Source organism: Eretmochelys imbricata, chromosome 2 (assembly GCF_965152235.1).
Source record: "Eretmochelys imbricata isolate rEreImb1 chromosome 2, rEreImb1.hap1, whole genome shotgun sequence".
NCBI lineage: Eukaryota > Metazoa > Chordata > Testudines > Cheloniidae > Eretmochelys > Eretmochelys imbricata.
In genome coordinates, this window is record NC_135573.1 from 4,254,409 (window position 1) to 4,278,551 (window position 24,143).

The 24,143-nt window shown below is 54.3% G+C and overlaps 1 protein-coding gene across 5 annotated transcripts; it reads left to right on the forward strand.

The window, feature by feature from the left end:
• The first annotated feature begins 79 nt into the window (after positions 1 to 79).
• Positions 80 to 21,069, forward strand: NAPRT (nicotinate phosphoribosyltransferase). Of its 5 annotated transcripts, XR_013345064.1 has the most exons (15): positions 80 to 326; positions 6,458 to 6,585; positions 8,495 to 8,577; positions 9,575 to 9,705; positions 9,818 to 9,933; positions 10,415 to 10,608; positions 11,153 to 11,293; positions 12,203 to 12,287; positions 13,788 to 13,868; positions 15,397 to 15,499; positions 16,633 to 16,790; positions 18,125 to 18,235; positions 19,095 to 19,150; positions 19,871 to 19,960; positions 20,183 to 21,069. XR_013345064.1 is itself a non-coding variant. In XM_077809708.1 (14 exons), exons 1-14 carry the CDS (start codon positions 116 to 118, stop codon positions 19,872 to 19,874), a joined length of 1,602 nt encoding a protein of 533 aa, XP_077665834.1. In that variant the 5' UTR covers positions 80 to 115; the 3' UTR covers positions 19,875 to 21,069. The 5 variants fall into 5 exon arrangements, 3 of the variants coding, with proteins under 3 accessions (XP_077665834.1, XP_077665835.1, XP_077665836.1); XR_013345063.1 differs by having other exon boundaries at positions 19,095 to 20,091; XM_077809708.1 differs by having other exon boundaries at positions 19,871 to 21,069.
• Positions 21,070 to 24,143: the final 3,074 nt, after the last annotated feature.

The window sequence follows — 24,143 nt, forward strand, 5'->3', positions numbered from 1 at the left end:
GTGCGGGCGGCGGCGGCTCCCATTGGCTGCAGGCGCCCCTCTGCCCCCACGTGACGCTCCAGCCGGCGCCCGCCCCGCGCGTGCGGGGCCCTCAGGCGACGGGGCCGGGCGCGGGATGGAGCCGGGGCGGCGGGGCTCGCTGGCGCTGCTCACCGACCTCTACCAGTTCAGCATGGCCTACGGCTACTGGCGGGCCGGGCGGCAGCGGGAGCCGGCCGAGTTCGAGCTCTTCTTCCGCCGCTGCCCCTGCCAGGGCGGCTTCGCCCTGAGCGCGGGGCTGGGCGAGTGCCTGGCCTTCCTGAGGGGCTTCCGCCTCCGCGAGCCAGGTACGGGCGGGGGCAGGGAGCGTGGGGGGCAGGTGGGGTGGGAGCAGTGCTAGGGAGCGTGGGGGGAAGTGCCAGGGAGCGTGGGGGGCAGGTGGGGTGGGGGCAGGGCCAGGGAGCGTGGGGGGCGGGCGGGGTGGGACCAGTGCTAGGGAGCGTGGGGGGGCAGGGAGCGTGGGGGGCAGGTGGGGTGGGAGCAGTGCCAGGGAGCGTGGGGGGAAGTGCCAGGGAGCGTGGGGGGGCAGGCGGGGTGGGGGTGGGGCCAGGGAGCGTGGGGGGGCAGGCGGGGTGGGGGTGGGGCCAGGGAGCGTGGGGGGGCCGGTGGGGTGGGGGCGGGGCCAGGGAGCGTGGGGGGGGGGCGGGGCCAGGGAGCGTGGGGGGGGCCGGTGGGGTGGGGGCGGGGCCAGGGAGCGTGGGGGGGGCCGGTGGGGTGGGGGCGGGGCCAGGGAGTGTGGGGGGAAGTGCCAGGGAATATGGGGGGCAGGTGGGGTGGCGACAGTGCCAGGGAGCGTGGGGGGCAGGCGGGGTGGGAGCAGTGCCAGGGAGCGTGGGGGGCAGGTGGGGTGGGAGCAGTGCTAGGGAGCGTGGGGGGCAGTGCCAGGGAGCGTTGTGGGAGGGCACTGTCGGGGATCATTGGTGGTAGTGCCGGGGAGCTTTGGGGGGGGAGGGTACTCAGGGTGGGGCAGTGGCAGGGAGCCTGGGGAGCAGGCAGGCCAGGGGTCGGTGCCAGGGAGCAGCAGGGGCAGAGCTGATGCTAGGCATAAGTAGACTAAGACTTAGGGCCCTGGGCAGCATAAGGCAGCACTTTATTTGCTTTTTTAGTATGTGTTGTGGGGGGCCCAAAAATTATTTGTGCTTAGGACCCCCAGTGGGCTAACAGCGCCTCTGAGTAGGGGCAGGGCCAGGTAGCAGGCAGTGCTAGCGACCGTTAGGGGCAGGCGGAGGAGGGGGTATTAGTGCAAGGAAGTTTTAGGGACTGGACATCAGTGCCCGAGAGTTGTAGGGGCAGGGCCAGTGGCAGGCAAGGTTTGGGTCAATGCCAAGGAGCAAAAGGGGCAGTGCCGGGGGCCTTGGAGCAGGCAGGGGATGGGTGGGGCAGGGAAGCGTTGGGGGCAGGTGGGGGATGGGTGGCTTAGGGAAGTGTTAGGAGCTGGACGTCCGTGCCGGGGGATTGATGCTAGGGGAAATGGCTGGGACAGGTTTTGCCTCAGGTGGTGGGTGGGCCACAAACCCCCTGGGCTTCCACCTGTGTGGCACAAAGCGGGGTCACAGCCCTTGCGTTCCCCTCCCCTGCCTCTACCGGGAGGAGGGCATTACTAGAGACACTGTACCATGTCTCCGAGTGTTGCTTGCCCAGGGAGTGGGGGAGCATGGGGCCCTCTGTCTAGGTTTCTAGGTTTTTATAAGGCCACTCCTCCCTGTCACTTGTCAGTGCCACCTTCCTACGCTGGTCACCCTGTAAACTGCCTCTTCCCTGACTCAGGCCAGGGCTACGGTGCATAGCTGTGCTGGCATAATCCCATTGTGCAGAGACAGACTGTAGCAACAGAAGGGGTTTTTCCGTCAGTGTAGAAACTCCACCTCCCCAAGTGACTGGAGTCAGGTCAACAGAAGCAGCAAACCTGCATTGCTCAGGAGCGTGGATTTTTCCCACCCCTGAGCGCCAACCTGTGTAGACCAGATCTCAGTGTTCACTAACTCTCTAACTCCTCACAGCCCAGACTGCTTTCTTTGCCAGCTCCCTCTGTCTCTAAGCTGTGCTATTATCATCATTTATCACAGTAGCACCAGGACAGGGCTTTATTGCAAAGAGCATCCCATGAACATGTAGCCAGTGACAGTCCATGTTTCTATAAAAACAGGGCCTCATGGGGGATAAGACAAACAGGGGAATGAGAAGGGGAGAGGGTGAAATCCCGGCTTCATTCCTGGCTGATAGCAAATCTCCCCTGGACTTCAGCGAGGCCAGGATTTCACCCACGGTGTTTGCACAATTAATAGCCAGTCAGTAGCAGTAATCACAACTCTGTCTTTGTTTGACTTGGGTTATCACTTGTTAAATATTATCCCACCTTGCAGCTTTGACCTTCCTGTGTGGCTTCCTCTCCCTCTTCGGCTGCCCCAAATCAAGGGACTTCACAAATAAACAGCTGATTTATTTCCTTTTTGTGCTTGTGAAAACTTTACCCAAACCTTCTCCTAATTCATCTCCCCCACCCACTGTCCAGTCCAAATCACCTTATGTTCTGCATTGCAGAGCTACAAAATGATGAGTTATAAAAACACGACTTGTGTGTGAAAACAAAATGTCATCTGGGGTAATTTCAAGCCTCTTCTGTTCTAGGCACTGTAAGCCGGGGCCTGTTTCTGCCTTTGAATAGTTGCACGTTCATCGCACTCTCATTTCTTTCCAGTTTAAATTCATGCTGGAGGAAGCCGCCGTCAGTGCGTGTTCCTGAGTTTTGCAGTGGCTATGCAGCTGTGACTTGGGATAGTGGCTGCGTCCCAATGGCCTTTCTGTTCTGCTGAGAATTCGTCCTGTCGCTTGTTGCATCCATCCTCCCATGGTTCCCAGCTGAGCCCTCGGGGTACTGCAGTTAGAAGCGTTGTTTGCTCGCTGTAGAGACTGAAGGTTTCCATGGGTGCATAGGGCACCATAAACACAGTAGTGCAGGAATCTTTTAGGATTATGAAGGAAGTAAATGTTTTTGGCAGACAAAGCAATTTCTGTACCCAGACTGGTGTGATGGGAGCATCATTTCTGCATGGGATAGTGGTCAGATTGGTATGGACAGAGCCCAGGTCTGGGAAGCAGGAGCTCCTGAGTTCCTCTGTTCTAGTATTGTGGTATATCAGAACCTAACGCCTCCTCTGCCACTGACTAATTCAATAACCTTGGGCTAGTCACTTAACATTTCTGTTCCTCTTTACCTCCCAGCAGGAGTTGGACTGAGACTATCCTGATAGTGGCTGATACTAGCACTACTCAAATGGCTCCATGAGTGTCTGCAGAATTTAAGCTTTAATTGTTTAAAATAATACTAACAACAATATTTCTAGCTCTGGGGCTGGAGAAGAAAACCTCCTGAAAGTGCTGCAGTGCTATGTTGTTGCATTTACAAGAGAGACTGAAATGAAAGCTCTGAGAGGTGTGAACTGCTCCATTCAGAGCAATGTCCTGTTAACTCTGAAGTGATTTCAATGTTAGCATTGCTAACTAGTACACTGCTGGTCATTTTATTTGAAACATCCAGCTACTTGGGGTTATGTGTGGAGTTTGGATAGAGAGCACAGCTTCACCCATCAGACTGCTGTTGTACAGATGTTAGGATTAGTTAATATTTATACAGTACTTGGAAGATGTGGGCTATGCACTGGCTAGCAGTTAGAATCAGCACTGACCAAATGTGTGTCATGGGGCCTATATTGCTAACAGCAAATGGAGCTTCTCTGTAGCTGAGAGGGGTCTGTGCTGTTGGAGCAGAAGGACCTGACTGGTCTCTCTGCTGTTACCATGACATTCCAAGTAGCCATGGCTGCAGCAGAGGACAGCCGTGAATGGCCACCTGGCCACAGATGTGTTAAGGCATCAGTAACTCCATCACAAGAGGCATCGGTTCTTGCCTTTATTTGTAGTTCCATGTCCCGTTTTGGACACCTCGCCAGCTGGACAAGGGGGAAGCACCAGAGGTGGTTAGTTGTCCTGGCAGGATTTATATGTCAGGAGATTTGGCTCATTTAGCCCGGGAAGATGAGCTGGAGAGGGCAGGCAGGACTGGTAATGACAGACAGTGACTTTATCCTCCAGGCAGGTGGTTCAAATCCACTCCTGATTGGTAGTGACCCAGCGCTGTTACCCCTCAGATGGCTGTTTGGCCTCTGAGTTCACATCACAGAAATCACTGTTACAGTCTGCCTCCTCCTTAGCCTTGGAGGACAAACGCTTATCTCACCCATAGATCTGTAGAGCTGGGGAGGAGATCAGTGAGTTGGAGGGAACCAGCTGCCAGTGTCAGGGACAGAAAGGACTTTAGATACCAGGGCTGGCGCCGTTCACCAGCAATACAGCCATGCCACGTTCTGTAGTCAGAGAGGGACTAGGCGCTGCGTTTGAGCCTAGTGAACGCTGGCAGTGGGGTTCCTTGTCACCCTGACCCGTAGTGGGAACAAGGTTGCTCCGAATGAAATGGCAGGTCGACTTAGATCCGAGCTTGACGTGAATTTTACAGCCAGGGGCCGAGGTGCAGAGCCAGCAAAGGTCTCTGAAAGATGGTGGCTCGGTTTGTAGGACCCCAGCTTTAGACACATACAAAGGACGTCCTTGTGGTGCTGGCTCTGCACTAGGACTAGGGCGCAGAGCTGATGGCAAATCCTCCGACGAAAAAGGCCAATTTATCAAAATGCTGATTTCCATCAGAAACCTGCCAGCTCGCCCTCCCGGCTCCCTGTGCTGAGTGTGGGGGGGCTGGAAGCCATGGCTTGCCGGCAGCTCCTCTCCCCAGAGGCCAGAGCACCCCTCTGCATCCCTACATCTATTAGATCAGTCCTTTGTACTTCACCTGTAAACAGCATCATTCTCCCCACCACACTGTTCACCGCTCAAGGTTAATTTCCTCTCCTGAAATCCCCTCTGTCTCTTCGATAGCGTTTGACTCAGTGTGTAAACAGACTTCCCTTGTAAGGGTCAGCCAGGGAGATGTCTCCCACCTCCTGTCTGGTGGGACCTGTCTTAAGGCATGTACTGCTGGGTGACCTGCCTTTAACTACAAGGCTCTAAGACAAGGGTGGGCAAACTTTCTGGCCTGAGGCAAGCCCCGGACCCTACTCCCCAGCGGGAGCTCGAGGGCCGGATTAAAACATCTGGAGGTCTGGTTGTGGCCTCTGGGCCATAGTTTGCCCACCCCTGCTCTAAGAACATGATTTCCAATGTCTATGTCTAGCTCCTTGCATATTATCCACACACACATCTGGCAAGGATTGTGATGACCAGTGTGAGACACAGGCTTTTAGTGGAGACCTTACCTGATGCTTGTTGGTGAACTAGGGTGTAAACACCAGACCAAGAGGATTGCTATAACCCTTATGTACCCCTATGCCCTCTGCCAGCTGGCATCATCAGGTCCTTGATTCAGAGGGAGGGTTGCTTAGTGGTTAGCGCAAAGGACTGGGAGTCAAGAGCTCTGGGTGCTACTCCTGGCTCTGTCACTGATCCCCTGAGTTATCCTGGTCAAGTCATGTCCCTGCCCCATGCCTCAGTTTCCCCAGGATTCTGCCCTTCCTTCCAGGGTAGTTGTAGAGGAGGTAGAGATCCTGGGAGGGAAGTGGCTACAGAAATGCAAAGAGTTTATTCGCCTGCATAAAAAGCTCCATGGCTCCTGAGCGCTTTCCGCTGGCAGATAAAGCTGATTACAGTTAAACCCGAGTCTCTCTTGTTTGGGGTTTCGGTGACCCTATGTATCTCTGGTCAGATGCAGCCACTGTGGGGTTTATACTTTCCACCGAAGCAGCTGGTGCTGGCTGCTGTTGGAGACAAGCTAGTGAGCTAGCTGGAGCCGTGCCCTGCTCTGCTCTGGCCATTCCTCTGCCGTCACTGGGCATTATGTCCATCCTCCCCGCCATGGTCTGCTCACTGAGGCCCTGCATTGGGATCAGAATTGCACTGCCCGCAGCCAGGGCCGAGCACAGTCATTGCCGGCAGGGTGCCATCGTGGCTGCTCTGACCAGCTGCTCAGTCCCGTGATCTCGGTCCCGTCTGCTCCCGAGGGGCGCTTGGTCTTATCTGTGGAGCTGGGACCGGCGGTGTGAACTCTCCTCTCCAGTCGTTCCTCAGCCCAGCAGCAGGACTTGGGCCCATGGCTCCCCAGGCGAGAGCCCAGTGGAGCTTGTCTGTGCTATGCTATCCTGCCTTGGAGCTGCAGTGGGGTGGTTCTCGCAGGGCAGATGGGACTGTAAAGGGCTAGTGAACAACATGGGGGTTGGGAAAAAATTCCCTGCCTGCCCTCAGGGAGACCTTGGTAGTGACGTCATCTAAACCCACAGCCCCGCCTGCTGCCGGGACAGCTCTCCCAGGGCGTGAGGGATGCTCCTCCCACCTCAGCGCTCGGGCTGAACGGCGATCTCTGGCTGCTTTCCAGAAATCGAGTACCTGCAGTCGGTCCTGCCCAGCACCACGGAGAAGGCTTTCTTTGATTACCTGCGCACCGTGGACGCCTCCGAAGTCACCGTCTCCTCTGCACCGGAGGGCTCCGTCGTCTTCGCCACGGTGGGCATTAGTTGCAGCGGCAGCACCTGTCGGTGTAAAGCAATGGCACGGACGCAGGCTGAGAACCCTCCGGCGGTCTTTGCCCCAAGTGAATTATTCCTGAGTCAGGGCGGCCTGGTGGATAGAGCATTGGACTGAAATTGGAGGGATCTGTATCTTTGGCTCTTCCATGGGCCTGCTTGGGCAAGCCACATGACCCCTCTGTACCTCAGTTTCCCCATCTGTGCAATGGGGATAATGATACTGACATCCTTTGTAAAGCACTTTAAGATCTACTGGTAAAAGGTGTGATATACAAGCTGGGTTACTATTGTTGTATAATGTGGGTGGCTCAACCAATGCATTTCACCTGGCTTCTCTTCCACTCCCATCTCTCACCTGTATGTTTGATTGTTCACCCAGGGCTCAGAGCTGAGAACAGAACCCAGGAGTCCTGATTCCAAATCCTGTGGTTCTGCTATGAGACTGTCCTGCCCCTTTGTGCTGGAATGGCAGTGTCCTCCGCCGTGGGCGGGGTGTGGATGCAGCCGCTGTTTGAATGTCTCAGTCTATAGGCACGTGTGCATCGCACCAGTGGAAAAGAGTGAGAGCTGGTGCAATGAGAGTTCAATCAAATTCTGGCTGCGTTCGCTGAAACCGGCTTGACTTTGGGTTTAGTTCACACTGGTTTCTTCAAGACCAGACGGATGAACTTGTCCTGCAAACTAAGGCGTGCACTGAACGGAGTGTTCTTAAATAAATAAAGCAAGGCTATTTCTCTCCAAATACAAGAGTCTTTTAATAAGACTCTGGTATATCTGCTCTGAAGAATGCTATGTAGGAAAGGAAGGAGTTAGTCTGGAGAAGATGGAGGCTTCTGAAAAGAGTCAGAGAAAGGTCCCTAGAAGGAGGAGCTACAGAAAGAGAAGGGAAATGCAGAATGATTGATGGACTAGCCCTTATATAGCTATGCAGGAATATTCAAGGTGGGAGCTGAGCCTGGTAGTTAAAGGTCTCCAGACTTTGTTCGGCAGGAGCTGAGGACTGAATGTTAGTGAGAGGAGACGGAGTTACCCCAGATCACAGAAAGGAATCTCTGCACCTTAAGAGGATTATGCAGGCCATCTGAGGATGTCCACCAGTTCCTGGAGAGCCCAGGATTCAGACTTGTGCACCTAGTACTGAAGATCAGTTCAAGGGAGAATTGAGTAAAACCAGATTTAATAAGTTGGGGGGGGCCTTCCTTTCTCTCCAGCCAGATGTTCCCCCTTGTACTGGAACTCTGTCTGATAGGGAGGAGACCCCCAAGGCTCCTGAAGTCTTAGAAGCCCAGCCGGAGTAACGTCTAAGAATTCATTGACCTTTGTAAAGGGCTTTCTGATTGACAGACAAAAAGTTCTCTATAAGAGCTGGTATATCCAGCTAAGGATCCTCTACAGCTAAAATCTGAAAGCCCCTACAGGAGAAATGCTAGAGAAATTCCAAGGTGATCGCAGCCGCAGGGGCTTGTGTGGGCCAGCAGGGGCCGGGGTGGGCGTCAGGGAGGCTGCGGCGATTGAGGTGGGTGAGTCGAGGGGAAAGGCTGGAGACACTGATGGCATGGGGTGGGAGGGATTAGGGAGGAGCCAAAGATGTGGGGCTGTGCCAGGGTGACTGAGGATGGTGGTGGAGTCAGCTGTGCTAGAGAAGTGGGGAGGCCTTGTGTGACACGGCCCAGTCCTAGCCCGGGATGGGGCCCGTTGCTTGGAACCCAGTGGCTTGCGGGGCATTGCTGGCATGGCGAAGACGTGGCTATGAGTCCCGTGAGAGCGTCGGCCAGATGTGGGGGCTGGGTGTGGCTTTGAAGCACCGGGCCAGGGAGCAGGGCTGGTGGGAGGAAAGCAGATGAGCTGGGATGAACCCCCCCCCCCCCACGGCTCTTCCCCTGCAGGTTCCGCTCTTGCAAGTGAAGGGGCCACTGCTGGTGGTGCAGCTCCTGGAGACCACGCTGCTGTGTCTGGTCAACTACGCCAGGTGAGAGGCTCCGGGACACGCAGCTTTGTGGGTGTAGCATCCCCAGGGCAGCACCTGCTCGTTTGTTGTAGGGTCCCCAGGACCCTAGGGCGATGCACTGGGTGGGGGCTGTAGGGTCCCCTGGGGTGGCATGTGCTGCGTTGGGGGCACTGGGACAGCATGTGCTGGGTGAGGCTTTCAGGGCCTCAGGGGCAGCACGCGCTGGGTGGGTCTGTAGGGTCCCCTGGGGCAGCACGCGCTCGGTGGGGGCTGTAGGGGCAGCGGGGTGGCACACCCTGGGTAGGGGGCACTGGGGTTATAGGCCCCTGGGGCAGCACGCGCTGGGTGGGTCTGTAGGGGCCCCTGGGGCAGCACGCGCTGGGTGGGTCTGTAGGGGCCCCTGGGGCAGCACGCGCTCGGTGGGGGCTGTAGGGGCCCCAGGGTGGCACACCCTGGGTAGGGGGCACTGGGGTTATAGGGCCCTGGGGCAGCACGTGCTGGGTGGTAGATGAAGGGTTCCAGCCGCTTTTGAACGTTTCCTGCCCCCCACAAGGGCAGCACGTGTGTCTGTGTGCTCGTCCCTGGCTGCATCTCTGCTCTTCCCTCTCCCGTTGGCTGTGGTGCTCCAAAGTCTCCCACGTGTCCTTCAGGTCTCCTCATCCATCTCGCCCTCCCTGCCCCTGACCTCTGGAGCCGTGTCCCTCTCCCCCACAGCACCCTCCTCGTCCTGACCCCCCAGGGGGCTGCCTAGTGCTTCAAGCACATATGGCTCCACATTACTCCCCCCGTAACTAAAATCCTTAAATCTGATCCGTCCGCAGCTCCGGTCTGGGCCCTCTGGCTCCCACGTGGTCTAGTCAAACTGATCCACCCTCTGAGGCACCCAGCACGTGTCCCTGCATCATCTGCCCCCGTCAGCAAGGAGCTCATGGGCATAGGGCCTGGCCCTTCCTGGGCCTTGCTTGGTGTGCAGCTGGGGTTGGCATTCAGGGAATATTTGGGGTTTTTCCTTTTCCAGCCTTGTGGCCACCAACGCTGCCCGGTTCCGGATGCTAGCTGGCCCAGACAAGAAGCTGCTGGAGTTGGGGCTGCGACGTGCCCAAGGCCCGGATGGGGGCCTTTCTGCATCCAAGTACTCCTACATAGGGGGTGAGCTTAGCCCAGGCGTGCCAGCTCCTCGCGGCAGGGCATTCCCTATCCCCTTCGCTCCCGTTCAGTCTGCGTTCCCCTCGCCCACGTGCCCCCGATCTCTCCATTCCAGGCTTTGATTGGACCAGCAACGTGCTGGCAGGGAAGCTGTACGGGGTTCCGGTGCGGGGAACCGTGGCCCATTCCTACGTCATGTCCTTCACGTCGCTGATGGAGGTGCAGCCCCGGGTTCGTGTCCCTGCCCGGGAGGAGGGGGGATTTGTTTAATAACTTCGCACGGCATTGAGAGGGGGCGGAGCCAAGCACCGGAATAGATGCTGGGGTGATGGGCATGTTATCGGTGCCTAGCACCGTGAACCATCCCACTGCCTCCTTGGAGCATTGCATGCTGGGACTTATAGTCTCCCTGGGACCCCACCTGTGGATTTCAAAACCGACAGTGGTCACAGTCTTTCTAGCTTCACACAGATGAGGAGCACCCCATGGTCTCCCGGCAGCGGCCACCAGCCCCCTCAGTTTGGTCACTTTGACATAGCTGAATGGCCTTTGTGAATCATCATTGCCTACGTTTAGGAATTATCTCTACTGAGTTTGTGCTTCAGAGCCAGCAGGGGGCTGAGGAATCTCGAGATGTGTTTTTATAGGCCCTACCGAAAGCAGCCATTTTAGATTGGTGATTGGTAGCATGGAGGTGCTGTTTCCCATGCAGACCCTGAAGCCCCTGGATGGAGATGAGCCAGTGGATTTCCTGCCCCTTGCTGAGTTGTGGCTGCAGCGGGTGTGCCAGACGCTGCGAGTCCCCCATGACAGGGTGAACCACGGGGAGCTGGCTGCCTTCGTGTCGTACGCCATCGCCTTTCCCCACAACTTCCAGGGGCTGGTGGACACTTACTCCATAATGGGGTGAGGAGCCGAGGGGTGGCGATGGCCTTTTCTGAGCATGCTCCATGCTTCATGATCGTTGCACGGCACCTGGATTCCACGGTGACCGGTGTAAGTGATGTCCCGTTGACTGCGGGAGCAGAGATGGCGAACGGGCTCAGGTTGGGTCCCAGTGGGCAGGGGGAAGCAATGCCAGGGCAGCTGTTTAGACGCAGGATCTCTGAGACGATGTCTTAGAGCGCATTGCGGTCTCCTAGAGAACCCAGCTAGGACCCAGCCCGTGTGTTCCGTCTCTTCTGCGTGGTCTGCTGTCCTCCATTCCCACACGTTGGGGATAAGCATCTGATGATGCTGCAGAGCCTCTGGTACTGGCTGCCCCGGGGAGTCCCTCTCTCCTGTTCTCTTCTTTGTCCTTGCCTTGATCTGGATGTGGAACCTCAAATCGCCTCCTGCCCCTGACCCGAACACAGCCTGCTTGGCCCATCTCTGCCACTCCATGTCGCGGAGAGTGGGGTTCCCAGGCCTTTCTTCCAGCTGGACCCATCCTCCTCCTTGCTGTTGGCAGGAGTGGCATCCCAAACTTCTGTGCCGTGGCGCTGGCGTTGAACCAGCTGGGATACCGCGCGGTAGGGATTCGCGTGGACAGCGGCGATCTCGGCAAGCAGGCGAGGGAGATTCGCCAGGTACTCCAGACCTGTAGTGCCAAGTGAGTGCCATGCTGCTAAGCAGACGCTGTTACCCTTCTGCTGGGAACTCCCTTGCAAGGCTGAGAGACAGAGCCCTTTACATAGACTCTGCATGAGGGCCTCCTATGTGGGGGCAGTTACTGACCCTGGATGATGGCCCCTCCTTACTCACCATGTGTAAGAGTCAGATGAGCAGTCAGATCTTACCCAACCAAAAGGAGTGAATCCCTGTTGCTAGCTGCCACCGTGTCACTTCACTCAGATATGGAACTGCTTCCGTCTGTCTGTCTGTCCGCTGGGCTGGATGTTCAAGAATTGGACCCCCCCACTGCCTTACCGCTCCCAGCCCAGCTGTAGTTTATAAGCGCTGCACAGCAGAGACAGCGCCTTTCTCTCATGTTTTAAAAGCATCCAGGAGATTCGGATGTGACCAAACCTAGTCATAAAGGATGATGACGATGACGGCACTGCAGAAGCAAGGCAGCTGGATTCCCTTATGGCTTATGTTTCAGTATGAATTGTTCACTGATTCCCGGTCCCAGAGTCAGGTTCTCTATCCTCGGTGGAACCCCATGAGAGACAATGGGGTTGCATAGATGTCACCGAAAGCAAAATTTGGCCTGCAGCTTCTTTGTGATCAGTGGTGCTGCACAAACCAGAAAGAGCCCAGCTTGACTCTCAGATCCCAGGGGCAGTTTTCAGGGTGCCCAGGGGTGGGGGGTGGGAACTTTTATAAACTGAGCAAACTGTCCAGATTTCTGGCTGGGCTGAGAGCTGCGATGGGGACACACACACTCTCATCCACCCTCCAGGATTCAGATCTAGCAAAGCTTCAACCACCCTGTGCTGTAGGCTCAACCCTGCTGGGGCACCTGTCCCTTGTAAGAATCCTGCAGCTGTTTTTAGCAACTCACTTCCATTGTGTCCAGCTTCCAGGTTCCCTGGTTTGCAACCATCCCCATTGCTGTGAGCAATGACATCAGTGAAAGGAGCCTGGAGGAGTTAATGCAGGAGGTGAGATGGACTCAGCTGGTGCCAGGGTTTTAGCTGTGGTAGGAGGGGCTTATCCTCCTTGTTGGCACAGTTCACAGCGCCCCCAGGATGCCTGGGTTCTCAACAGGCTGTCACGGGTGGAATGAATTTGGCAGCTACTACTGTGTGCTGTGCTATCATAGTCATGCCCTTTAACCTATCTGCACCCCACTTGAGAGCCGGTCCCAGTACTAACCTGCCTCTTGGAGGTGGTGTTTCAAGCTACAGCTTGTTTGTGAAACTGTCTAGGGGCTTGTCTACACATGAAAATTAATCCAGACTAAGGCAGGGTGTGAATTTAAGTGGATTAACTGTTCTTGATTAACTCCACATGTAGTTGCTCTTATTCTGAATTAATTTAATCCATTTGATAAATGGATTAAGATAATGTGGAATAAAGTGCTTGGAATAAGAGCATGCCCATGTGGTGTTAATCAGGAATAGCTATTCTGGAATAACTGTGTGTAGATAAGCCTGAGGAGTGAAGAGAATGAATCTGCTGCCTTCAGACATGGGGGAACGGGAGGGTTCTTAACAGGGTAGATAGAGAAGCACCTGGTTTCCTACAGGCAGACAAGCCCGTAATCTGCATGTTCCCATGAGCTGTCCAGGTGGGCATGTGCTGCTCCCTGATTGCGACCAGCCTGTGGCCTTCCCCGCCCTTAGGGAAGAACTTGTAGCTATGCAAGGTGAGAGAGATTAATCAGGCCTCGTGGTTCAGGGATCAGCAGATTGCAGGACATTCCCCATTGGCCAGCAGCGGCTTTGGGGTGGGAGTCTGCAATCCTCTGGAGCTTCAGGCTTTGCCACTGTCCACGACTACCAGGCTAGTGGCCCAAGGCTCTGCTCCCAAATGGGAAACACTATTCCTGCCTGTACCCTTCTGGGAACCCAATGGGAAGCCTTCTGGGGCCAGAAATACCATGTTCCTATTCAATGACCATGTTCCCAAAGATGGGGAACAGCCAGAGACCCTGTGATCACAGAAGGGAGGGCAGAGGTGGCTGGTCCAGGACTTGGGCAGGAAGATGATGGGAGTCTGTTTTCCTCAGCGGGGAGCTTCTCGCTATCGGGTGCTACCTTTGTGAGCCGTGTCCCAGCTCCATGCCAGCCAGTAGAGGGAGGCTCTTCATACAGCACAAGGGAGAAAGAATTGTCCAGTGGTTAGAGCAGGGGGATGTCCAGGTCTCCTGGGTTTGACTCCCAGCTCTGCCACTGACTCACTGTGTGGCCTTTAGCACTGAACTCCCCTTTCCCAGGGGGTGTTGTGGGGCTTGGCTGATGTCCGTAAAGGACTCGGGATCCTCAGAGGGAATGTGCTAGCAAGGGGAGAGGTTGTAATCTCTTCAGGGCAAGTTAGTACAGCACCTGGCGCAGTGGGGTCCTGGGCCAGGCAGGACTGAGGCTGCTAGACACTGCCGCGATGCAGTCAACGAGTAATAAGGGTAATACCAACTCCTTGTCATCTGTCTCCTCTTCTAGGGGAATGAAATTGACATGATCGGAATTGGGACCAACCTGGTGACGTGCCCACTGCAGCCCTCACTGGGCTGTGTTTACAAGGTAACCTTCTTGCTGGGATGGTCCAATAGGAGCTCATCCACAGGTCTATTACTCTTCCGTTCTCCCCTGCCCCCCAAGTGAGCAGAATCCTAGCCCTCCTGGAGTTCAGTGCAAACCTAGCAATTGCACCAACCTGCAGCTTCTTGACGAAACTGGCAACAATGATATACCAGCTGTTAAGGCTGCAATGCCTGTCTGGGTTTATTGTGTGATCGAGGGGGTGTTGATGTTTTCTCAAATAGCTTGACTCCTCTTCCACTTTCGTTAATAGGGAATGGAAAGAGGCCATGTGGCCTAGAGGTTAGAAAAGGGAACCGGGCTTCAGAGCGGGGCTCTTGTCCTAGTTTTACCATTGGCTCGCTGTATGCAAAATGTGATCGTGTGAGCTGCTGTAAAGTCTTTGAGATGTTTGGATGGAAAGCTCTGTGTGAGTGCACATCGTTGTGATTCGCTGGAATTATTTTGGTGGACATCCTGTTGACACGACTGAAGAGAGACTGCCAGGTTAAAAATCATGGGCCTGATTCTCCTCTCATTTACATGGGTATGAATCCGGAGTAAGGACCATAGTGCATAGGTCTGAAAGGTCCCTCTGACCACTGAGTCTGGCTCCCTGCTATCACAGGCAACCCCCCCCAGATCATCCCATTCACAAATTTATCAATCTCCGTCTTAAAACCAGTTAGGGTTTTGGCCCCGTTTCTCCTATTGGCAGGCTGTTCCAAAGCCTCACTCCTCTGAAGATTAGAAACTTTCTTTTCATTTCCAGCCTCAGTTTATTCATAGCGAGTTTATGCCCAAGGCAGTAGAGTTATGCTAGGGTAAACTGAGAAAAGAAACAGGTGCACATAATATATAATGTGTATATACACACACACACACACACACACATATCCCTGTTCCATCATTAACACTAGGTGATTAAAGCTGAAACCATTTATAAATTCTCATTTACATTTTGCCTCTTATCCTGTTTGATTCGGTATTGCACTGGACTTGGGCAGTGAAACTGGATTCGTCAGGTTTACTATTGGAGCATCCCGCACAAGCCCTGAAGGCTGCAATGCCCAATGGCAGATGCTGCTGCAGGGGAAGGATTAAATACAAAAAAAAAAACCCCACAATTTCCATTTTAAAACAATAATTTCACGAGAACGTTTGTTGTTAGTAGAATTTGTAAAATTGCAGTTTTTAACTAACCCTCAATTTTGGGGCCGGAACTCTGTGTCTGATACATTTGTATGTTTATGTAAATCACCTCCCAGAAACGAAGCGGGGAGCTGATTCCTTAAGAAACAATAGGCTTGCTGCAATGGGCTGAGGCCGGATGGAAGTCATGACACACACCTTTGGCTAGAATGGAGGGCTGTCTCCAGGGGGCACAGGGATTCTAGCCACAGGTGCAGCTACTTGCCGGAGTCTCAGGACAATCCCTGGGCACTGGTTTGAGCTGCTGCTTGCCGTAGAGTGAGATCTCCTATGCGATAGGCATGGAGGATCCTTTCATCTTTGCGCCTTCCTCCTGTAGCTGGTGAAGGTGAACGGCTGCCCCAAGCTGAAACTGACTGAAGACGAAGAGAAGATGACCATCCCAGGGAGCAAGGTGGTGTACAGGCTCTATGATGCCACTGGTGAGACACTGACCCAGCGCTTGCCCTGCAAAATGAGAGCAACATCCTGAGACTACAGACCTGGCTGATTAAAGGCTGGTCCCCCAGAGACCTGAGACGCCGTGTCTTAAACATACACAGCTCACACGCCCAGGTCCTGGCTCCGGATTTGGGGGGCAGGATTGGAGCTGGGACAGGTGGCCATTGCTTGGGGTCCCTGGTTTGAGTCTGGCTCAGGGCAGTAGTGACGCCCGTTACCACATGGAACCAAATTGGCAACTATTGAAAAGGGTATCTTTAAAACGCCCCATCAACCATACTAGCCCCCTTGCTGGCAGTCCCAGCAGAATGCCCGGGATCGACTGGCCCTTCCCCCTGGACGTGGGTCCTTCCTGCTCAGGACTGAGAGTACAGTGCTGCAGGGAAGCCTGCCTTGCTAGCCAGGCTGTGCCTGCTCTGTGGACTAAGAACAGCAGCCTCCAGGGACGTCCGGTCCCGAGCCCAGCATTTCCCTGTCGCAGCCCAGATCGAACCTAAACGCCTGCCTGTTTCCCTCTGGCCTTGTGTCTGGGGCTGGGGCCCTAGGGGAATTCTGCTGAGCTGGGATTTCTCCTGCCACTGGGAAGGCTCCACCTCTGCAGGCCAGGGTAAAGTCCTCTGGCTACTCACCAGCCCAGGCTGCTGAAGTGGAGCCCCTCCTCTCTCCCTGCCCCCTGGGCTGAGCATCCCCTGTCCTTGCAGTTTGCTCAGCTTCTAAAAGCACCAGTTGTTCCCGGAGCCTGTGGCTGAGGGCAGTTGTAGGTGTCAGGATCCCCAGAGGCTCGTCTGGAAAAGCTGCTGTTCCCGGCTCCTGGGACCGTTGACCTTTGCGGCAATGTAACCCCCTCCCCTCCCTACCTGAATGAGGAGATCCTGCAACATCCCCTGCTTACAACCTCTCTCCCCGCCCCCCTCCCCACGGCTCAGCTGTGCACCCTCTCACCCGCCAAGGAGCTAGTCTGAATGTCAGGCGGGGGACACCGGCTGATGAAGCCACGGTCTTGGTCTGGATCTAAACTGGCACAGCTCCCCTACGAGGGGTAGCATTGCTCTGAACCCCAGCGTGCGCACACGCCTCCCCCGGGCAGCTAATGTCTGCCTCCAATTCCTGGCAGGTCTTGCCTTTATGGATCTCATGGCATTGGAGGAGGAGCCCCCAGCCAGGGCGGGGCAGGAGGTGGCTGTCCGCCTGCTGGGGAGGAGTGAAGAGGCCAGGAGGGTGACTCCCATGGCTGTGGAGATCCTGCACCGCACTTACTTTAAAGATGGACAGGTAAGAAGAGGCGCGCTCCCCTTCCTCCTTGCAAGCCGCCATGCTGCTGCAGCCTTGACCACGTTGCAAGCTGTTCTCTTGGCCTAGCTGATTTCTTGGCTCCCCTGCCACCAGGACCCCTCCAGCTGTGATCCCATTGACTCTCCGGTGCTAAGCAGTCTGCCGCACAGGCCAGTACTTGAATGAGAAACCTCTAGGGAAATATTCCAGTACTGCAGGGTCAGTGGCGCTGTTCCCTTCAAATCAGTACTGCCCCAGCAAGATACTAGGGGATGCTGCATCATCTGTCATAGGGGGGAGAAAATCAACATCCTGTCTGCTTGGCACAAATTGCAGGAGTCAAGGGGTTAAACCTGGGTGTTCACATTACCTTCACCTAGACTCCCCCCCCCATTTTCAACTGAGTGTAATAATCACTTCCTGTCCTACGCTGTTGGGTAGTGTTGCTTTGCGCAGTCGGACAGCTGCCACCTTCCACCCCAGAAGTGGCTGCTTTTGGATGGGAAGCTGTCTATAGAGTTCCTAGAGAGTGTAAACATCCGAATAGGCCTTTGGGAGTTGTCTGGATGAAAGGGATAGTGCGGGAAAGTCAACAGCTCAGTCAACCCTCCTCCTGGTTCTCTGGCAGCACCCAGGCTGTTCCCAGTGGGAAGTGGTTCTGCCGATCAGGAATCGGGTGCCCTGGGGAACTGCGAATATGTTTGACTCTGGTGTGTCTTTGTTTTCTGGCTGTAGAGAGCCTTGCAGGCAAACTGAGCTGAACAGCCCCTACTGGAGCTGTGCGTAGGGCATTCTTCACAGTAGATCCATGCTCTGGTTTGAAAGGCAGCACGTGTTTGGGGGAAGGCAGGTGACCTCCTCGCCTTTGTGGGAGGACAGCAGCCAGTCAAAAGTGGCTCACTGGGATGCCCCAGCTAGGACTTTCTCATGCACAGCTTAGGGGGTTTGTTCATGACTCATTTTCAGCAGCATCCATGTAGTTGGTAGGTTTAGTCCTGGATTCTCTCTTCTGCTCTGCCTCTGGCTTGCTGGGTGACCTTGGACAAGTCACTTCCCTTCTCTGTGTCTCAGTTTCCCCCCTACACGGGGATAAAACCTTCTGGGGGGGGAGGGGATTTGAGAATTAATGTGTACGAGGCGCTTTACGCTTACCACCTCTTATTCTGCCTTTGCAGTGTCATAACATTAAATCTTAGATGTGGGGAGAAGCAAACCCCAGCTCTGAACTCCTGCAGACTCAGACTCATCTTGGATCCAGGCCCCTATTCTGCTCAGACCCAGCTCTTGCTTTTAATACAAACCTTTGACCTTCTGTCCTCCTCCCCCCTTCCAAGCAGGTTTGCCAGGCTCTTCCCAGCCTGCTGGAAGTCAAGAGCCATGCGCAAGCCTCTTTGAGCTTGCTCAGCCCTGCGCACAAGAGACTCCAGGACCCAGAGCCTTACCAGGTACGTGAGCCAACTTGGTGTGCACAGGCCATCTCCAACAGCAAGGCATTCTTGATCTGAGCTCTTCCACCTCGACCGGGGATCACGCCTTGCAGGGGCAGGCCTGATCAGTACTTGGCTCGGAGACTTCCAAGGAGCACCCAGGGGCTCCAGGTGGTGCTCTTCCTTCTGAACCCTGCTGTCTGTGCGATGCTCGGGAGGGCTACGCTTCAGGGAGCGACATGAATGGCTGAGTTGATGTTCTCCCCCGTGTCAGTGCTCTCTGTAATGCCCTCTTGCAGCACTAGGGGGCGGTGTGCTGCAGGAAGGAGTAGGATGCTGTCCCCTCTCTTTGCAGCACTAGAGGGTGGTGTGCCTCTGCGTGACATCTTTCAGAGGGGATGTAAAACAGGTCCTGACAACCTGTGATCATTGAAGACCCCCTGGCACTTTTTGTGGGAGTTAATCCTGGACTCCTGGCTGCATTCTCCATTCTGTCTCCCTAAACACCCTTTGCAGTTTCAGCTCATGCAGGATTTCTTCTGAACGTAATGCTGCACAGCACTGCTATATGCTGTTAAATGGCTTTCCCGTTCCACTGCAGAGGTGGCTGCATGTCACTGGTGGATGAAGTGTTTCCTGGCTAGAGTGTGTTCATTGCTTTGTGATGAGAGACACCGGTTCTGATTATATACCCGACCTTTTCCTTCTGTTGTTCTTCCCTGCCCATCGTCTGGGGTCTCTGGCAAGTCGGGAGCCTTCATCGTAATCACACAAGGCTCCGTCCCTCGCAGCCTGTGATGGGACAATAAGAGAATAAGAGCGGCATCTTTCAGCAAACGCGCTGACTGGCTTCCTCCCGTTTCCCCTCTGTTCGCAGGTTGCTGTGACTGAGAAGCTGCACTTTCTCCTCAGTGACCTGCGCCGATCCAGCCGGTGAGCTGCCCTGCCTCCATCCTCCCGTCCAGCAGCAAACTGCACCTGTGCAAAGCCCAGGAGTCCGGTGCTGCAAGCCTGAATTAACCTGCACAAAGACCTGGGCGCTCTTAGGGCCTGGGTCTTTCTATTTAATTGTCTAATCCTTTTTGAATGATGATTTTGCTGTAGCTACAGGGCAGTCCAGCTCCATCACGTATGGCAAACATATCCCCAAACAGGGCCTGCGCAGACGGGAAGGAGATTTTCTGATCCGATTTGAAATGCAAGGGGAGGCGTTGATGGGGGAAGACATCCAGCAAGGCTGTGCCTAGTTTTACTCTAGTAATAGTGTGGCTTAAGCGTTGGGATCTGCAGCTGTCCTCTGATGCTGTTCTTCCACGGTCTCTACCGTGTGTTTTGGGAAGTCGTATCTCCTTATGTTGTCCCTCCCAGAGTTTTCTGTGAAAACGGCACTTTCCTCAATGGGCCTGATTGCTGTGTGGCTTCGGAGTCACACTTTCTGACTTCAGTGCCTACAATAAGGGGGTGTTTGTAGTGCAGAGCCATCCCAGCTATGGGAGAATGAGCTGGAGTCCATTCTGGGCTCATGCATCATGACCAGAGTTGTTTAAGAAACAGCAGATTCATCCTAAGCAGAATCAACCTCTCATCACAGACATATTGATTAGGAAATTCTCTGCTTAAAGTCTAAGGCTATTAATTCTCTTTAACTTATAGTTAATTTGTAGGATCACAGTAATTGCATCAGACCAGGACTCATTCTGTATCCTGTCGAATGGTGGCCAGTGCCAGCTGCTTCAGAGGAAGGTACAAGAAACCCTATGGGCTGCATCTAAACGGGAAATGTATGACTAATCCTGAAATGAGCTGTGGCCAGGGGGCTCCTAGTGGGGTTCTGCACAGAGCTCCTTGCGGGAGCAGCAGTTTAATCTTCAGTTGTAAGTTTAAGAATACAAACTGACCTCTTACTCAAAGATCCATCTGTATGAACCAAACCCGTTATTTCTTACAATTCCACTTTGCCTGCAGATCCCAGGGGAGGTCTCGCAGGGTCTTCAGAAACACAAGTACAGTGTAAACGGCATAGAGGCAAGTGATTGGAGCCCCACAGTCTGCTTTGTGGAGCTATCATGAAATGTAGCAAAAGTTTCCACGAAATCTCTCTCTAAACATGTGATGGAAACGCTTCCCCTGCAGCGACTGACAAACCATTAAATGTTTGGATTGCAAAGGCCCCGCTGTGTGCTTGGTGCTGCATAAAACAAGGAGACATGTGGCCCCTGCTCTGAAGAACGTACCCAAAGTTAGTGCGTGAAAGCTACAGTGTGAAACCAAAAAGAGAGAGAAATGAGCCAGTTGGCTTGTTTTCACTGTCCAGGTTGAGAGAAGTACAAAAAGGTAAAAGAATTTTTAATTGTGAGGGTAACTGACCATTAAGGATGGGGTGGATTCTGTGTTACTTAGAGTCTTAAAATCAAGGCTGAATGGCTTTCTAGAAGAACAGCTCTAGCTCAACCAAAAGCTATGGGCTGGCTGCAGGAATCACTGCATCAGGGTCTGTGACCTGTGCTATGCAAGAGGTCAGACTAGATGATTAATTGCCTCTTCTGGCCTTGAAATCTCTGAATCTTTGAACATTTCTTTAAATTTTAATCGTCTCAGGTGCATTTAGTAGCTCAGAAGTTGGTTTGTTTTCAGAATCATATTTGTAACCTGACTCTTGTATTGAAAACTTATTCCCAACTTTCTGGGGCAGTGTCTGTTCAACAGCGGAGATCAAACTTAGTGTCTTCGTCGGTTCCCTAGAACGTTTACACACATTCTGGGTGAAGAGTTTCTTCTTTAGAAATGAAAAGACCACTTGCCTTAAACTGAATAAATGTTAAAAATAAAAGGTACCATTCAGTGAACCCGCATTCCATAAAACATCTCTTTGCAGCGTCCAGTGCCTCCCCTGAGACCTTGACAGAATTTAAGTCCCCTGTCCTCAAGGAGACAGCACACACACACACACTAGCCTTTTGGCTCGCTGAGGACACGCCCTTTACCTTAATACACGGCACTGAGGTGGTTTATAGTGAAACTAAGAATAAGTTTGTATTAATAAAGAACAATGATTGGAGTGATGCTGAGCGAGGGAAAGAGACAGACCTGGTTACAAACCAAACAAAAACAGCTGCTTTCTAGGCACTAAACATTAACTTTAGTAAGTTACAATCTTTGCCATTTTGTCACTTACCTGAAGCTTCCTGCCTCTCAGACTAGAGCAGGGGTTTCCAACCTTTTTACACCAAAGATCACTTTTTGAATTTAAGGGCAACCCAGGATCTACCCTGCCCTGCCCCTTCCCTAAAGCCCTGCCCCTCTCACTCTATCCCCCCCTCTCTGTCGCTCGCTCTCCCCCACCCTCACTCACTTTCACTGGCTGGGGTTGGGGTTTGGGAGGGGGTGTGGGCTTTAGGCTGGGGCTGAGCCGGGGGTGGGGGTGCAAGCTCTGGGAGGGAGTTTTGGTGCAGGAGGGGGCCCTGGGCTGGGGCAGCGTATTGGAGTGCAGGAGGAGCATGCTGGCTCTGGGAGGGGGGGCAGGGCTGGGGGGAAGGTGCAGGAGGGGGTATGGGGTGTGGCCTCGTGCCGGGCAGCATTTACCTCCGGTGGCTCCTGGTTGACGGTGTAGTGTGGCTGCCGCTAAGGCAGGCTCCCTGCCTGCACCCCCCCCCCCCATGCTGCTCCTGGAAGAGGCCAACACACCCCTGGAGGCGGGGGCACATGGCTTTGTGTGCTGTCCCTCTCTGTAAGCACCGTCCCCGCAGCTCCCATTGGCCGCAGCTCCCATTGGCCACAGCTCCCTGTTCCCAGCCAATAGGAGCTGTGGGGGTGGTGCTTGCAGGCAGGAGTAGCGCATGGAGGGAGACCCCCCTGCTCCTGGGGGCCCTGCTGGCTGCTTCTGGGAGCAGCGTGGGGCTGGGGCAGGCAGGGAGCCTGTCTTAGCAGCAGCCATGCTATACCGCCAGAGAACGCGATCGACTGGGAGATCCTCTAGGATCAACCACCACTGGGCTAGAGGGTCCAGCATTCACAGAAGCAGAGGGTGCTGATCCCTATATCCCTGAGGGTATGTCTATACTTGAGCACATGAGGCTTGGGCTAAGAGGGTGTTTAATTGTGGTGTAGACGTTTGGTCTGGAGCCTGAGCTCTGGGACCCTCCCCGCTTGCAGGGCCCCAGCTGGAGCCTGAATGTCTACACTGCAATTAAACAGCCCCTTAGCCTGTTGAATGGCCATGTAGACATTCCCTAAGCGATGGATAATGAAGGGTCTTCTCCCCTTATAGTCTGGTAGCCCTTTGAAATGTAGTCGGTTGAAGCGTATCCCCAGACAAAGTTAGTCTCTTTCGTTTGGTTTGATCATGGTGTTTACTGTAGACCAGGGGTTCTCAAACCGGGGGTCGGGACCCCTCAGGGGCTCGTGAGGTTATTACATGGGGGGGGTCACAAGCTGTCACCCTCCACCCCAACCCCCACTTTGTCTCAGCATTTATAATGGTGTTAAATGTATTAAAAAGTGTGTTTAGTTGATAAGGGGGTTGGTCTCACTCAGCGGCTTGCTATGTGAAAGAGGTCACCAGTACAATAGTTTGAGAACGGCTGCTGTAGATGTACTTTCCGTGTCTCTGGCTTACGAACTTGACGCTGGCAGACTTGTACATCCACATTCCCTTGTCTAGGACAAACCTGTTTGTTCATGCTACTCAGATTGCTCCGTCGGACCACATGTTAGGAACCTGTTTCCAGCACGCGTACATACCTCTTTACACACAGCTGCTGGAACTAGGGGTGCTGGGGGTGCAGCAGCGCCCTCTGGCTTGAAGTGGTTTCCAGCGTATCCAGGGTTTACAGTTTGGCTCAGTGGCTGTCAGCCCCCCATCACACAGTGGTTCTAATGACCAACATGTCGCCACTTCTCATATGACACCTTATGAGGCACGGTTTGGCTAAATATTCTGACAACACTGTGTTGGGTGAGCCCTTTGCCACTTGGCTGTTATGGTCACAGGTTCCTGTTTGACTCTTCACTGTTTACAACACACTCAGCCACTGGAAAGTAAAATCTCTTTCCTTACTGTGTTTTGCCTCCTCCTGTTCCCTGTGGGGTGGAGGTGGCCACTGGGGGTTCTGTGCTTGGGGAGCTGTTGTAGGTGTGCAGGTACCTCATGTGGATGAGACCGGTGGCCCGTTGGGGCTATGTGTGCACCCCAGACCCCATGCTCTTGAACAAGGGCAGAAAGGGTGGAACGGCCTCAACCCTCCCTCTGTTTTCTCTTATCGCCCATGGCAGTGAGCTAGAACGTGGGGAGCGTCCGATCCGCTGGTACTTCCACGTAGCCATCAACCTGCCCCCTTTCCCTCAGGAAGTGCCTCAGATTCACAGTGAGGCCCGACCCTGACCGGAACAGGGTTCTGCCCTTCAGATACTGCGTGGCATGGAAAGTATTCACCAAACCGTATGCCTGGTTGGGCATGTAAGGAGGTAGAAAATCCATCTCTAGTTGACTTGCTGGTCAGAGGCAGGTCCCAGCCGGAGACCACAACTAAAGGGCTAGCCTGTGTTCTCTCCCTCTTCTCCTAAGCAGGGCTCATCATGGTCCATCCCTGATCGGCAGGAGCATACCTCCCAGAGGCCAGGTTCTAGCCTCTCCAATCGATGGCAAATTACCGAAAATTAAATCCAGCAACAGTGTGTGCGTGTCTGGGATTTAGGCCGCATGCTGGTGTGTACATACATGACACCGCTTGCCAGACCACATGTGGCTCTTACTGTGTGCTTCCCATGCACGTCACACGAACAAGAGCATCAGAGGCCCACCTCAAACCCTGTGAAAGCTCATATAGTGGCTAGAGCCAGTGAACGTACAAAAGGGAGGCCGTTCTTATCCCTGCCTTCCGTGTTGACCCTTGTCACAGACCCCACAGGGACTGGTTGGGATGCCCAT

What these genes read in the sequence shown, in the direction of transcription:
- NAPRT (XM_077809708.1), top strand. Translation starts at nt 116, where the DNA reads ATGGAGCCGGGGCGGCGGGGCTCGCTGGCGCTGCTCACCGACCTCTAC. An exon ending in GCTCCGTCGTCTTCGCCACG is followed by an intron (nt 6,586 to 8,494) that starts GTGGGCATTAGT and finishes CTTCCCCTGCAG; the next exon opens with GTTCCGCTCTTGCAAGTGAA. An exon ending in GACACTTACTCCATAATGGG is followed by an intron (nt 10,609 to 11,152) that starts GTGAGGAGCCGA and finishes TGCTGTTGGCAG; the next exon opens with GAGTGGCATCCCAAACTTCT.